This window comes from Canis lupus, chromosome X (genome assembly GCF_003254725.2).
Source record: "Canis lupus dingo isolate Sandy chromosome X, ASM325472v2, whole genome shotgun sequence".
NCBI lineage: Eukaryota > Metazoa > Chordata > Mammalia > Carnivora > Canidae > Canis > Canis lupus.
This window is the reverse complement of record NC_064281.1, coordinates 33,161,813-33,179,125: the sequence shown is the minus strand read 5'-3', so window position 1 is coordinate 33,179,125 and position 17,313 is coordinate 33,161,813. Positions and strand designations below refer to the sequence as shown.

The window sequence follows — 17,313 nt, the reverse complement described above, 5'->3', positions numbered from 1 at the left end:
TCATGGTTTTGTCATCTATAAAACTGGCCAGTAATATGTAATTTTTAAGGTTTTTACAAAGATTTAGAGATAATTGTACAAGAAATCCACCCTTTAGGGAGGAGCTATTATTTTTATTCAATGTTTTGGATAAAATGGAATGATCAGAATGAATTCTGTGGATCCACTTTATGTATCCATATATCCATGTAGCAATGGAACTAATTATATAGAGCAAAAGATTCCAATTATGTTGGAACTTGTGAGCAGATTGTTTTTCTCAGAATCTATGTAGAGCTCCTTTAATAAGGACTTGCAGTGGGAATTGAGTGGAGAGCAAGCACAGCAAAGAACATGTTTATTTTCATTCTTAGCTTTCAACCCATGCTTCATTATTTGTCTCTTACTTTTGGGGTCCTGATTTCTGGGTCCTGACCTCTTTCTGGCTGCCAATCTGTACCTCTTAACTCTTTATTGGATACTCAGCTATTCCTCTAACTTTATCCTTTTCCAACCACTACTTTACACATGATTTATTCACCATCGTTCACTTGGTTCTATATGGAAGATCCCCACTGAAACTTCTCGCCTGGATGTACCCCTGGCTTCCTCCCTTAACCAGCTTTAATATTTGCTTTTGAATAAAGTTTAGTTCACTTTTGTGGAAGCAGAATTATTAGAAAAATGTAATCCCAGTCAGTGGCAGCATAGTTGGAAAAAAAACTCATTTATGTTTATTTATTCTTTTAGTTCCGTGTTTCCAGAACATGAACACAACATTTCCAAATACTAACATTGTCCCATCTGAAATAATGTCACTAAAAGGCTTAAAGATGATTTATTTCAAAACTCTTTAGCAATTCAAATTGGGTAGATTCTTTAGTATATACTAGGGCAGCTGCCATAAATAGTGTCATAAGGAGTTACTTATGGCATATCATTTTCAGAAAAAAGTCATTAGTCTTTGATATCAAGGGTGAAATATTTAAACAAAGACATTTGCTTTGTATTTCTCAACCAAACATGATATAATGGTGACAGCATTGCTTGGGGAATTAGGGAGCCTATGTTTCAGTCTTTATGGTATAATGGTTAAGAGGCTTTTCCTACCTTGACTTTTATCTGAGTAGGGGTGAGATACTAGTACTTGCCAATAGACTATGAGTGGAAGTGATTATGTCACTTCTCTGCTAAGGTGAGTTTGAAGCAAGTATCCCAAACTCATATTCTCTTCCCATAGCTTCTGGCTGGATGTTAACTAACACCCAGGACAGTCTTGGAGGCTACACACTGAGAATGCTAGAGCCATCCTCATCCAGAATCCCTGAAGAGCCACATAAATAATTAAGCCTTCCTTCTTACCCATTAGGAATATCCACACTATGTTAGCCACTGGCATTTTGAGATTTTATCTTATAGTAGCTAGTACATTCCTAATTAAGTTGTTTCACCTCTTTATGCCAATCTATTTGGATTGTTATAGGATTGTTATAGGATTAAATGACTTAGAACAATGCCTAACATACAATAAATGCTCAATAAATTAATATTATTACCTTAATATCATTATTAATATTATAATGATTATTAACTACTCAATATTATTAATATTATACTTAATATTATTACCTACTCTGTTGCTAACTAGTTATGTGTCATTGAACATGTCGGTTTCCGTGGACATCTGTTTCTTCAACTGTCAAATATGAATTACACCTGATGCATTCTAAGTTTCCCTAAGTTCGACATTTTGTAATCGGAAACCTCTTCAAATTGCTAAGATGATGTGGGGAGGAGCATTCAGAACATCAGGTAAAGAGAGAAAGGAGGAAACAGAGAACAGTATAAAGGATGCTGAGAGGACAAAAACCTTATTTAAAGAGAAGCATATTTTCTTTTTGAAATTCATCAATTCTGAAATAAACTTTGAAGAGAAAAAGATTTACAAACCGGGCTGTGTCCATGAGACTTTCATTCACACCCAAATGAATATCTTGTGTGGTAAGAAAACAAGGGTGTCCTCCCAGAAGAGCAAAACCTACAAGCAAAGAAAAAGGAAAAAATAGCATTTTGAAAAAAAAGAACTGAAGTAGAAAACAAAATTATGAGGAATTGGCACCATCTCAATGGAAAAGTCAATCTTACTGAAGCTCTCTAATGTCTCTGGTAGGGAATTCCCAGGTAAAGCAACATGAGAAACTGAGACAGGTAGATGAAGTTTTCTGTAAAAGCACTCAACTATCCTTCAGATGTGTGCCCATTTCTCTACTTTATTGTTCAGAACCTGGCAATAATGGGGCACTGTTCACTTTTGGAAGCCATGCCTGGTTTTGGTTCTTTAAAATATATAATGATTTTCATCCCCCAAAAATGGAAAAATAAACTGTAATATAGGATATCATGGATTACAATGGAACACTACTCAGTAATAAAAAGGAAGGAACTACTAATACATACAACATGGATGAATCCCACAAACATTATTGCTAGATGAAAGAAGCTAGATACAAAAGAGTAGATAATGTATAATTCCATTTATATGAAGTTGTGTAACAGGAAAAACTACCATAGAGTGGCAGAAAATAAAAGAGCAGTTGCTTCTGGAGAGGACGATTGGCTGGGGAGGAGCATTGGTGAACTTTCTAGGGTAATGGGAATGTTTTATTTATTTATATATATTTTTAAAGATTTTATTTATTTATTCATCAAAGAGTCAGAGACATAGGCAGAGGGAGAAGCAAGCTTCCTGCTTGGACTTGATCCTAGGACCCCAGGATCATGACCTGAGCCAAAGGCAGATGCTCAACCACTGAGCCACCCAGGCACCCCAATGAGAATGTTTTATACCTTGATAGAGTTTGTAGGTCAAAAAAATAGAAAAAGTAAGTAGTTCTTTCTGAAATGGAATGAAATAACTGTATTCTACTTATATTATTCAAGAGTGTTCTCTTAAATATGTCCAGACCAAATGGATTTTACCTAGAGGGTACTGTGTTCTGACTCTAGCAATGACTATTCATGGAGCACTACCATGGGCGGGCCCTTTATAAACATTCTTCCATTGAAACCTTTATTCTAACAAAAGCACAGTAGTATTACCATAAGAACTGTATAGACAAACATTCTGAGAGTCAAGAGTTTAAACCTTGTTCAAGATTGTTTTTAAGAGATGCCGGGCAAGATGGAGGAGGAGTAGGGTCCCCAAGTCACCTGTCCCCCCCCCCCCAACTTACCTAGATAACTTTCAAATCCTGAACACCTACGAATTCAACCTGAGATTTAAAGAGAGAATAGCGAGAACGCTACAGAGAGAAGGATTTTCTCTTCTAACAAGGTAGGAAGGCAGAAAAAAATTAAAAGTATACAGTGGGGGAGGGCCCCCGCGAGGATCCGGACTAAGGGGGCAGCGAGAGTCTCTGGGAGGGGAAAGCCTAGCCCCGGAGAAGCGGGAACTTTAACAATCGGCCCAGATTCTTCCCGGAGGGAAAAGTGCTCACAGGGAACTCGGGCAGGATCCCAGGAGGGGCAGTGGAGCCTCCAGGTTCCCAGGGTCACTAACAGGAGGTGCACCCAGGGGAGAGCACCCCACACACCGCGGGCCGAGCTTGGTAAAGGGCTGGAGCACAAGCCTGGTGGGGCCTCGGGGAAAAGCCAGTCGGTCAGGCGGCAGCTCCAGGAGGAGGGGGCTGCGCCTGCTGCCTTGGGGATCCAGGGGCTGGGAGCGCGATTCCAGAAGCGCAGGCCCCGGATCCCAGGGCGCCGGGGGACACAGCCCAGGATCCTGCACTCCACCCAGGACAGGCGGAGGCGGGGAGGGCCCAGGACAGCGAGGACGCTCCTGCTGCCGGGTGCCCCCGAACTGTGCAGATCAGCGCCACCCGCCCCGGGAGCATCCAGGCCAGTGCGGAGGGGAGCTGCAGTAGTTACTGCGGGAGCTGACTCTAGGGCTGGGGAGCTGGCTGCCGCCAGTGGTGGTGTTCCTCCTGGTGTCACCTCCTGCCTGGGGCGGGGCGGGGCCGCCAGGGAACAGAGGCCTCATGGGGTCAACGGCTCCCACTGAGCCCAGCACCTGGTGGGGGGCGGGACAGCTCCCCCAGGTGCACACACCTGAGAGCACAGCAGGCCCCTCCCCCCAGAAGACCCACTGGAAGAACAGCAGAAGAGCAAGTTCTTGACCAAGCAGTGCTGGAAAGTTCCAGGGGAAGTGGAAGGATTTACAGTATATAGAACCAGAGGGTACCCCTCCTTCCCCCCCCCTTTTCCGGTACAACTCATTTTTGTATGACTAAAAATTTCCAATATTTTTTCTCTTTCTCCACCTTAACTACAATATTTTACCAGCTCTTCATTTTTAAGTTTCTTCCTTTTTGACTTTCATACTTCTACAACTACATGTCTTAGATATATTTTCCACTTCTAGATTCCCTTCGACATACTCAATTTAATTTTGGGAGATATACAAGGTAGGATTCTTTGTTTTGTGGTTTTTGGTTTTTCTGCCTCATTTTGTTCTACAACGGCGGAAGTTAATACCTTCTAAAACGTGACCAGCATGCACCCAGAACCAACTGGAATACTGTACTGGTTCATTCTATGAGATTATATTCTCTCTTCATTCCCATTCTGCCCCCCTCTTTTTTTCTAAGATTTTTTTTATTTATTCATGAGAGGAACAGAGAGAGAGAGAGAGAGAGGCAGAGACACAGGCAGAGGGAGAAGCAGGCTCCATGCGGGAAGCCTGATGTGGGACTCAATCCTGTGTCTCCAGAATCAGGCCCTGGGCTGAAGGAGGCGCTAAACCGCTGGGCCACCCAGGCTGCCTTGCCCCCCTCTTTTAACTTGTATATGTTTTGGTGGTCAGTGGTGGGGCTTTCTATGAGTATTGCTGGTTTATATAAATTTGAGATTGAGCATCTTCTAATATACAGAACAAAATACACTCAGAACCAAGAGGATCATCCTTTAGGACCCCTCAAGTAGACTACATTCTCTTTCCACTGCCACTTCTCCACCACCACCATCCCTCAGTCCCTCTTCCCCCCCTTTTTTCCTTTTTCCTCTTTATTTTTTCCCTTTAATTCATTTTCTTTTTTCTTCTTTGGGGTTTTTGGCTGTTTGTTTACTACTTTGTTTTCAAACATGTTTTCCATTTTAGTGGTACTTTTGTTTTATTTTGTTCTGATCTTTTTCATTTTCTGGTCTCTGACCTTGCCAGAATCATCTAGGGTAGAATCTGCTTAGGTTGTGGTTGATATTTTTGGCTCAGCCTGCTCATACAGCCACTCTTTACTGAACAAAATGACTAGAAGGAAGAATTCACCACAAAAGAAAGAATCAGAAACAGTACTCTCTGCCACAGAGTTACAGAATATGGATTTCAATTTGATGTCAGAAAGCCAATTCAGAAGCACAATCATAAAACTACTGGTGGCTCTGGAAAAAAGCATAAAGGACTCTAGAGACTTTGTTATGGCAGAATTGAGATCTAATCAGGCTGAAATTAAAAATAAATGAGATGCAATCCAAACTGGAGGTCCTAACTGCTAGGGTTAATGAGGTAGAAGAAAGAGTGGGTGACATAGAAGACAAGTTGATGGTAAGGAAGGAAGCTGAGGAAAAAAGAGAAAAACAAAAGATCATGAGGAAAGGTTAAGGGAAATAAAAGGTACCTTCAGAAGGAAGAGTCTACATATAATTGGGGTTTGAGAAGATGCCGAGAAGGAGAGAGGGCCAGAAAGTATTCTTCTTTCTGAAGAACTTCCCTAATTTGGGGAGGGAAACAGGCATTCAGATCCAGGAGATAGAGCCCACACATACAAAACAAAAAAACAAAAAACAAAACAATAAAAACCGTTCAATACCACGACATTTAATAGTGAAACTTCCAAATTCCAAAGATAAAGAGAAAATCCTTAAAGCAGCAAGAGACAAAAGATTCTTAAGTTATATGGGGAAAAATATCAGATTAACAACAGACCTCTCCACAGAGACCTGGCAGGCCAGAAAGGTCTGACATGATATATTCAGTGCCCTAAATGAGAAGAACATGCAGCCTAGAATACTATATCTAGCAAGGATCTCATTCAGAATAGAAGGAGAGAGTAAAGAGCTTCATGATAGGCAGAAACTGAAAGAATATGTGACCACCAAATCGGCTCGCCAAAAATATTAAGGAGGACTCTGTAAAAGAAAGAGGAAGCACAAAGAAATAATTGACAGAAATAGGGACTGAATAGGTATTATGATGACACTAAATTCATATCTTTCAAAAGTTACTCTGAATGTGAATGGGCTAAATGATCCCATCAAAAGACACAGGTTATCAGACTGGATAAAAAAGCAAGACCATCTATTTGCTGTCTACAAGGACTCATTTTAGATGTAAGGACACCTCTAGCCTGAAAATGAAAGGGTGGAGAACTATTTACCATTGAAATGGTCCTCAAAAGGAAGCAGGAGTAGCCATCCTCATATCAGATAAATTAAAGTTTATCCCAAAGACTGTAGTAAGAGATGAAGAGGGACACTATACCATACTTAAAGGGTCTATCCAACAAGAAGACCTAATGATCATGAATATCTATGCCCCTAATGTGGGAGTTGCCAAGTATATCAATCAATTAATAACTAAAGCAAAGAGATATGTAGTTAATAATACACTAATAGTAGGAGACTTCAACATGAAACTTTCTGCAAATGACAGATTTTCTAAGCAGAACATCACCAAAGAAACAAGGGCCTTAAATGATACACTGGACCAGATGGAGTTCACAGATATTTACAGAACTTTACATCTAAATGCAACTGAATACACATTCTTCTCAAGTGTAAATGGAACTTTCTCCAGAACCACATACTGGATCACAAATCAGGTCTCAACCAATACCAAAAGATTGGGATTGTCCCCTGCATATTTTCAGACCACAATGCTATGAAACTAGAACTCACTCACAAGAAGAAATTTGGAAGAAACTCAATCACATGGAGGTTAAAGAGCATCCTACTAAAAGATGAATGGGTAAACCAGGAAATTAGAGAAGAATTAAAAAGATTCATGGAAACTAATGAAAATGAAGATACAATCACTCAAAATCTTTGGGATACAGCAAAAGCAGTCCTTAGAGGGAAATACATCGCAATACAAGCATCCCTCAAAAAATTGGAAAAAATTCAAATACACAAGCTAACCTTGCACCTAAAGGAACTGGAGAAAAAACAGCAAATAAAACGTACTCTAAGCAGAAAAAAAGAGAAATAATAAAGATTCGAGCAGAACTCAATGAAATAGAGACCACAAGAACTGTAGAACAGATCAACAAAACCAGGAGTTGGTTCTTTGAAAGAATTAATAAGACAGATGAACACTAGCCAGAATTATTAAAAAGAAAAAAGAGTCAAATTAATAAAATCATAAATGAAAAAGGAGAGATCACAACCAATACTAAGGAAATACAAACAATTTTAAAAACGTATTATGAGCAGCTATATGCCAACAAATTAGGCAATCTAGAAGAAATGGATGCATTTCTGGAAACCCACAAACTACCAAAACTGGAACAGGAAAAAAAAGAAAACCTGAACAGGACAATAACCAGGGAGGAAATTGAAGCAGTTGTCAAAAACCTCCCAAGACACAAAAGTCCAGGACCAGATGGCTTCTCAGGGGAATTCTATCAAATGTTTAAGGAAGAAATAATATCTATTCTACTTAAGTGTTCCAGTAGATAGAAAGGGATGGAATACTTCCAAACTGGTTTTATGAGGCCAGCATTACCTTGATTCCAGAACCAAAGATCCCACCAAAAAGGAGCATTATAGACCAATATCCCCGATGAACACGGATGCAAAAATTCTCAACAAGATACTAACCAATAGGATCCAACAGTACATTAAGAAGATTATTCACCATGACAAAGTGGGATTTATCCCCGGGATGCAAGGATGGTTCAACACTCGTAAAACAATCAACATAATAGATCACATCAACAAGAGAAAAAACAAGAACCATATGATCCTCTCAATAGATGCAGAGAAAGCATTTGACAAAATACAGCATCCATTCCTGATCAAAACCCCTGAGAATATGGGGATACAGGGAACATTCATCAATATCTTAAAAGCTATCTATGAAAAGCCCACAGTGAGTATCATTCTCAATGGGGAAAAACTGAGAGCCTTTCCCCTAAGATCAGGAACACAACAGGGATGTCCACTCTCACCACTGCTATTCAACATAGTACTAAAAGTCCTAGTCTCAGCAATCAGGCAACAAAAAGAAATAAAAGGCATTCCAATTGGCAAAGAAGAAGTCAAACTCTCCGTCTTCGCAGATGACATGATGTTGTATATAGAAAACCCAAAAGACTCTACCCCATGATGGCTAGAACTCATACAGCAGTTCAGTAATGTGGCAGGATACAAACTCAATGCCAAGAAATCAGTGGCATTTCTCTACTGAGAATGAAGAAAGAGAAATTAAGGAGTCAATCCCATTTACAATTGCACCCAAAGGCATAAGATACCTAGGAATAAACCTAACCAAAGAGGTAAAGGATCTATACCCTAAAAGCTACAGAACGCTTCTGAAAGAAATTGGGGAAGACACAAAGAGATGAAAAAATATTCCATGCTCATGGATTGGAAGAATTAATATTGTGAAAATGTCAATGCTACCCAGGGCAATATGTTCAATGCAATCCCTATCAAAATACGATGGACTTTCTTCAGAGAGTTGGAACAAATCATCTTAAGATTTGTGTGGAATCAGAAAAGACCCTGAATAGCCAGGGGAATATTAAAAAAGAAAACCAGAGCCAGAGGCATCACAATGTCGTATTTCAAATTATACTACAAAGCTGGTATCATCAAGACACTGTGGTACTGGCACAAAAAGCAGACACATAGATCAATGGAACAGAATAGAGAACCGAGAAATGGGCCCTCAACTCTATGGTCAACTAATATTCAACAAAGCAGGAAAGACTATCCACTGGAAAAAGGACACAGTCTCTTCAATAAATGGTGCTGGGAAAATTGGACAGCCACGTGCAGAAGAATGACACTGGACCATTCTCTTACACCATACACGAAGATAAACTCAAAATGGATAGAAGATCTAAATGTGAAATGAGAATCCATCAAAATCCTAGAGGAGAACACAGGCAACACCCTTTCTGAACTTGGCCACAGCAACTTCTTGCAAGATACATCAATGAAGGCAAGGGAAACAAAAGCAAAAATGAACAATTGGGGGAATTAATCAACATAAAAAGCTTCTGCACAGCAAAAGAAACAGTCAAAAAAACTAAAAGACAACCTACAGAATGGGAGAAGATATTTGCAAATGACCTATCAGATAAAGGGCTAGTGTCCAAGATCTATAGAGAACTTATTAAACTCAACAGCAAAGAAACAAACAATCCAATCATGAAATGGGCAAAAGACATGAAGAGAAATCTCACAGAGGAAGACATAGACATGACCAACAAGCACATGAGAACATGTTCCGTGTCGCTTGCCATCAGGGAAATACAAATCAAAACCACAATGAGATCCCACCTCACACCAGTGAGAATGGGGAAAATTAACAAGACAGGAAACCACAAGTGTTGGAGAGGATGCGGAGAAAGGGGAACCCTCTTGCACTGTTGGTGGGAATGAGAACTGGTGCAGCCACTCTGGAAAACTGTGTGGAGGTTCCTCAAAGAGTTAAAAATAAAACTGCCCTATGACCTAGCAATTGCACTGCTGGGGATTTACCCCAGAGATACAGATGCAGTGAAAAGCCAAGTCACCTGCACCCCGATGTTTATAGCAGCAATGTCCACGATAGCCAAACTGTGGAAGGAGCCTCAGTGTCCATCGAAAGATGAATGCATAAAGAAGATGTGGTCTATATATACAATGGAATATTCCTCAGCCATCAGAAAGGACGAATACCCACCATTTGCTTCAGCGTGGATGGAACTGGAGGGTATTATGCTGAGTGAAGTCAATTGGAGGAGGACAAACATTATATGGTCTCATTCATTTGGAGAATATAAAAAATAGTGAAAGGGAATAAAGGGGAAAGGAAAGAAAATGAGTGGGAAATATCAGAGAGGGTGAGAGAACATGAGAGGCTCCTAACTCTGGGAAACGAACAAGGGGTAGTGGAAAGGGAGGTGGGCAGGGGGATGGAGTGACTGGGTGGCGGGCACTGAAGGGGGCACTGGACAGGATGAGCACCGGGTGTTATACTATATGTTGGCAAGTCGAACTCCAAAAAATATATGTACGAAAAAAAGAGATTGTTTTTAAGAACTTATAGCCTTAGGGCTTGCCATAGATTAGCCAGCCCCTGAGCCAACTTACACTGGAATTTGCAAAGATAGGACAATAGAGTGGATCTGGACTCATTCTTCTTCATCTTAAAAATCAAGCAATTTGCCTAGAGCCCTGAGATCCCTTGCAGTTGTGATGTGTTACATCCCAGGTAGAATCAAAGAACTTGAAACACACTAACGATCCTACTTGCAATGGGTCCTATAATAAAGAGTCTGACTCCATTTATGATGCTTAAATGCTACCAATTTTCAAGCCAACCATCACTCTCCCTTCTTCTTCTTCTGCCCTATATCTGGGCAAGCTGTTAAGAAAATCCACATGCCCCCTCCTTTGGCACTAGCAGTGGGTTCAAACTAAACAAGACCTGGCCTGTGCATGGGAATCTTCTCCCCAGCCCCACTCTCTAGCCACAATAAAAGCCCAGGCTAGTATCATTTCTCCACTGTCCAATGCTACTTGAGACCAGTATGGGAGACAGTCCTACCCTACACAGGAAGCCACGTTATGTGAGTAACAAACCTTTCCATACTCTCTTGGTGCATGTGTGGCATCCTCAATGTCACCAATCAAACCAAATTTTGGTAGAAGGCACATTTTGTCTCTGTGGAGTGATCACAGTAGGCCCTGGCATCACAGTGTAATTCTGAAATTTATTCATTCATTCTAAAATTATGAGCCTGGTGATATTCTAGACATTGAGAAAAGCATTATAAGCAGCAGGATACAAGTGCCTGCTTACACAGTCCTTACATTCCAATGGGGAGAGACCAATAATAAACTGAATGAGTAAATTTAAAATATGTTGGATGTTGATAAGTTCCATAAGAAAAATAGAAGAGGGAGAGGAGATAGGAAATGTAAGGAATATGAGCTGTATTTTTAATGTGGTCATGGAAGTCACACTGAAACATATCAGACAGTGGAAAGAGCATGTCTTGAGGTCCTTAGGAAGGTCATGACTGGTGGGTTCAAGGAACAAAAAGAAGATTGGCATGGAAGGTGCAGAGTTTGTCAGGAGGAAAGTAGTAGGAGGTGAGGCTACAGAAGGAAGGTAGAGAGGAAGCAACAAATTTGACTTTTGTCTGAATAAGACAGAAAGCCATTGGAGGATGAGAGCAGAAGAGTCACATGATGGACTTATATTTGAACATAACATCTGTAGTGGGGCAAGGGTGGAAGCAGAGAGGCCAGTCACTAGACCCATTTGCAAAACTCGGGGTGAGCGTTGATAGCTTGGACCAGGGTGGTGGCAACTGAAATGAGAGTGATTGGCTAAGAAGAGATATGGTGTCCATCGAAAGATGAATGGATAAAGAAGCTGTGGTTTATGTATATAATGGAATTTTCCTCAGCCATTAGAAACGACAAATACCCACCATTTGATTCGAAGTGGATGGAACTGGAGGGTATTATGCTGAGTGAAGTAAGTCAATCGGAGAAGGACAAACAGTATATGTTCTCATTCATTTGGGGAATATAAATAATAGTGAAAGGGAATATAAGGGAAGGGAGAAGAAATGTGTGGGAAATATCAGAAAGGGAGACAGAACATAAAGACTCCTAACTCTGGGAAATAAACTAGGGGTGGTGGAAGGGGAGGAGGGCGGGGGGTGGGGGTGAATGGGTGACGGGCACTGAGGGGGGCACTTGACGGGATAAGCACTGGGTGTTGTTCTGTATGTTGGTAAATTGAACACCAATAAAAATAAATTTATTATAACAAAAAGAAAAAGAATAGATATATATATCAGGAGATATATTTTGAAAGTAGAGCCAGCATTCAGCTGATGACCTTGCTTCATCCCTCACCGAAAGGATGGTAGCAGATGGAGAACTTCCACATTCCACCACTCCATTTCCCTAGCTGTATACCCATATATTCTGCTTTTCTTCCTATTAAGCATAGATGAACTTTTCATGCCCTATGTATGTACTAGAAGCCATACCTTCTTGCATACTCAAGAATATTGGTCTAGCAGTTCTTTCCTATCTCCCGTACATATATTCATCATGAATATACTATTCTCATTTTTTTCACTCATTAATAAAAAACAAATGCAGATTTTTCTCTATATTTCCCTATTTCCCCTGCTAAGTATCCCTTCAACTCTTTGCTCCCTTTGCAAGAAAACTTTGTTTTTTCTTTCTCTCTTCAGTTCCTCTTTTCTCATTTCCCTCAAACATATCCCCATAAGGCTTTGTGCCAACCCCTCCCCAGCAACACTGTACCAAAACTTCTCTCACCAAAGTTATCAATGATACATCTAGTAACCATTTCAGTTCTCAGTTTTCTTAAATTAGCAGCATTTAACAAAGTTGTTCACCATCTTCATGATAAACTTTCTTCACACACTGTCCAGGACACCACACCTTCTTGCCTTCACATCTACCTTAGAAGTTGCTCCTTCTCAATCTCTATTGCTGGTTGCCTCTCTTTTCCTTGGCCTCTTAATGTTGGTGTCCCTCAAGGCTGGTCCTTGGTCCTCTTGTCTCCATCTATACTCATTCCCTTTCTAATCATATCCAATTTCGTGGCCTGAAATACCATCTATATGCTGATGACTCCCAAATATCTCTAGGTCAAATCTCAATTCCATACTCCAAACTAATAGCTAATTGTCTTTTCAACATCTTTGCTCATGTGTCTGACAAACATCTTAAATTCAATACTTCCAAAGAAACTGAACTCCTGATTTTCCTCTCTATTCTCCACCTGGTCCATCCTGCTCACAGCTGCTCAGGCAAACACCATGAAGTCATCTTTAATGTCTCTTCTCTACCCAATGCATCAGAAATCTTGTGAGCTATCCCTTCAAAACATATCCAGAATCTTTCCCTTTTACCTCTTCTACTGCTACCACTCTGGCCCTTGCCTCCATGTATTATAGCTACCTACTGATGGATTTCACTGCTTCTATCTTGTCTCCACCCCCAACCCCTGCAGTTTATTTTCAACAGAGCAGTCCAAGAGAGCCTTTTAAAATGCAAGTTAGATCATGTCAACCCTCCAAAGAGTCTTCATTTCACTCAGAATAAAAGCCAATTCCAAATAATGGAGAACATGTTTTGCCCTCACTTCCAGGAACATTCTTCTCTTTATTTCCAACATACTCTATCATCCACTTACTTAGTATGTCTATTGCTTATTGTCTGTGTACCCACTAGAACATAAGCTCCATGAAGGCAGGAATTTTCCTCTGTTTTGTTCACTGATTTAGCACTCTCAAGAACCTAGAATAAATACTGGTATATAGTAAGGGCTCAACAAATATTTATTAAATGAATGTAGGAGGGATTTTGACTCTGGGGAGAGGACCCATTCTTTTCACTTGCAAATATCTCCTAATATTGTTAACAGAAGGAACAAAATTTTCTATTACGTGTAAAGTGAGCTAATGGAATTTAGTGATAATTTTAATCACTAATCACTCTTGAGTATTTAATCTGTTTCTATACATAACCTATACAAATGTGAAAACTGCACATTCATCAATAAAGTATTTATTGCGCGCCTACTATGTGTCTAGCACAGAGATGAATGTCACTGAGAGTTGAAAGCTATGGAGAAAGGTTTAAACAGTTTACTGGCAGGTCTACTCCAAGTCATGCTCTCATTTTTACCAGAAGTCATTTTGCTGTAACAGTGCAGGATTAGGTTGCTGCCTTGTCACTTTTCTCTTTGTACTATAAAGAAGATTCATATCAAGCCTGGACTTATGAGGTAGGGGTAGGAAGAGGGGTTACAGAAAATGTTAAGAAGTAGGAGTCTAAGCCTTCAGCAGTTCTCAAAGGAGATAAGATGGGGGGACATTGCCTCTGAGAAGGAATTACCTCTGCAGTTGTGGTCACTGGTCAGAAAGGAGCCTCAGACCCCAATTTAAAAGCACAGGTCAAATATTTGCCAGCTTATCAGACCTGGCTGGTGATAAGTGCTTCGGTGGGGGCAGGGGGGGCTGTCACAGGTTCAGAAAAGCTTCCAGGAGCCACCATTGCTGAGGAGAGGAGGGCAGAGGCAGAGGGCTCTCCTCTCTCTTTCACCCTTCATCCAGAGAACTCTGCTGTTAACTGTCATTTGTTTATGCATTCACATTGGGTATATTTGAACAAAGGGTTTCTTCTATTAATATCTTAATTTCTGCCTGGGAAAATAAGAGTACATCTGATTTTGCTCTTTTCCTCACAGATCCCTGCAAGCTTTGGAAGGAGGCATATAAATAGAATTCAGGCACTGGAAATATGAGGGCTCTGAGGGCTCTTGCTGGTAGAACTAACGCAGTCATGAGCCTCTCTGTGCTTCACTTTTTTTTTTTTTTTTTTTTTTTTTTTATTTATGATAGTCACAGAGAGAGAGAGAGGCAGAGACACAGGCAGAGGGAGAAGCAGGCTCCATGCACCGGGAGCCCGATGTGGGATTCGATCCCGGGTCTCCAGGATCGCGCCCTGGGCCAAAGGCAGGCGCCAAACCGCTGCGCCACCCAGGGATCCCTGTGCTTCACTTTCATATCTGCAGAATAGTATCATGATTTTTATATTGTCACCTTTGTAAAGATGATACAACTGAAATAGCTGGAAAGCACCAGCTTCTATGTCACCTTGAAAGTGAAATACCAGTTAAATAATGAAAAGAACCATCTCTTAAGATGCCTTGTGCATTTTTTTCTATCAGCTACTGCACTTACCGAGATTAATAAATGTATCCGGCTATCTGCTCAATTAATTTGCAATAAAAGAATATAATCATCAGTAGACACACGAGAGAATTGCACAGTTTGCCTGGCAGGCATACACAAAGAGTGGAGGAGGAATAAATGATCTACAACTATACACAGCGACGCCGGTACATCTCACAAGCATAATGCTGAGCAAAAGAAACCACACACAAAAGAGCATATGCTGAATGATCCCATCATGGGCAAAACTAATCTGTGATGTTAGAAACCAGGATAATGGTTACCCTTGGGTAGGGGGAGTAGCAACTAGAAGGAGATACAAGGGAGGGCTTCTGAAATGCCCTTAATGTCCTATTTCTCTATCTGGGTATTAGTTACAAGGATGTATGTACTGTAAGAATTCATTGAACGCTATATATTTAATGATTTGTGCACTTTTCTGTAGGCATGTTACACTTAATAAAAATATTACATGAGCAATTAATATGGCTTAAAGTTGAGTGGCAATTTTATTCTGTCCTCTGAGATAAGTAGAAATACAGTTATATCTCTGCAACTCAGGCTTGGGATGGAATCCTCAAGGACTTTCCTGTGAGGAGGCTGGCACAAATCTGAAGCAATAATAGACAGTTTTAATTACATTCTATTTTCATTCTAAATACCAAGGTAACAGGTTTTGATGGAAAATTGTGCCAAAGGACAACTAATAAGATACATATGTTCATTATAGAAATGCTCTGCTATGGTTTTGGTTGAGGTTTACTGTTTCTGTAAGCATTTAAAGCAACTACTTACTCTGACAGATTCTCCTCCTGTTGAGTTTGGCAGGATGCCACATATAATTAGACTCATGGATATTTATTGAAGATAATGATGAATACTCTGTGAACCATAACTTTTTATGGTCAGATGTTGCTTTTCTCATGTATTTGTCATTACAGTTTGCAATTCTGTGCAGGTTTCAGAACACTTCTACATAGAAAACCATCATCTAACAAAATGCTTAATGCCATCTGTAGAAACAATTTTACTGGAATAAAACACGACTATTACCTCTCTAAATTAAATTAGATACTTAAAAAATACATTTAATAATAGCTTCCAGTCCTAGGTCTGCCATTTATTAGCAATGTGACTGTGGGCCATTTGCTGAACTTGGTTCAGCCTGTTTTCCTCAATGGTCTTATCCTCATAGAATTGTCATAAGGATTAAGTGAAATAATCCCTGTAATTAATATAGAGCACTTGTCACAGGGTCTGCACCCAAAGGCTTATTAAGTCTTCACTTTTGGTTTTATTAATAGCTTAACTACCATATTATATGTGAATGGTAAAACTGATCACTTATTTGAGGATATTTGACACCAAAAATAGCATAGCATCTGAATAAAGAAAAGTTGTAGAAAACAACTAAGAAAAATTAATTAAAAAAAAACTTAAAATTGAGAAATGCCTGTGTATTAATCCATTCTTTTGATGACTTCAAAAAAGAATACCTCTTTTAAGTACTAATGATAAAATAAAATTCTGCTCAACTCCTAGAAGGCCAATGCTGAAAAGGAGCAGAATTTGAGAATTACTGACTGGTTTAAGCAATATTCACTTTTCCTTTACTGTATGTCAGATGTCAACATGATTTCTTAAAGGAGCCATCTTTAAAGAGCAGAATGTTCTCATCTGTTTTCTTCCTGGAACTTAAAGGTTAGGTGACACCTTATATGGTTCCCCTCACCCTCCTTTCTTCTCTCCAGGGGCAAGGGGAGTATATTAGTAAGAAAAGTGACTTCGATATCTGAATCCTGGTGCTATTTGTATTACCAAGTCATTTAATCCCTCTGAATTTTATTTTGCTATATATTTGATGAACCTCATTACTGATTATTACAAGGCAAGAATTGCATGGAGTAGTTGTTTGCTTCTAAATCCTAGGAAACTTTTATGGGGCACCTGGTTGGCTCAGTTGGTTAGGTGTCTGACTCTTGATTTCAGTTCAGGTCATGATCTCAGGGTTTTGAGATCAAGTCCCACATCAAGCTCCATGCTGGGTGTGGGGCCTGCTTAAGATTCTCTCTCTGCCTCCCTCTCCCTCTCCCTCTCCCTCTCCCTCTCCCTCTCTATCTTTCCCTCCCTCTCTAAAATAAACAAACAAAGCCTTGAAAGCTCTGATGCTTGTATATAGGATGAAATATTTGAAGAATCAACCAATATGGTTTTGTTTCTGGTACCTTGTCCTTGATCCTATCCATTTGTCCATTTGGGTAGTCATGTTATTGATTCAAAAGAGGTCTAACAAAGCAGAAATGCAGAGCAAAAGAAAACCGGTGATGTATAGCTTATG

The 17,313-nt window shown here is 40.0% G+C and overlaps 1 protein-coding gene across 1 annotated transcript in view; it reads right to left on the bottom strand.

Moving 5' to 3' along the window:
* Nucleotides 1-17,313, bottom strand: part of OTC (ornithine transcarbamylase) — a 69,823-nt gene that overhangs the window by 37,062 nt on the left and 15,448 nt on the right. The window contains exon 4 of the mRNA XM_025440054.3: nt 1,930-2,017. Coding sequence (XP_025295839.1) covers nt 1,930-2,017 — 88 coding nt within the window. The remainder of the gene's footprint in view (nt 1-1,929; nt 2,018-17,313) is intronic.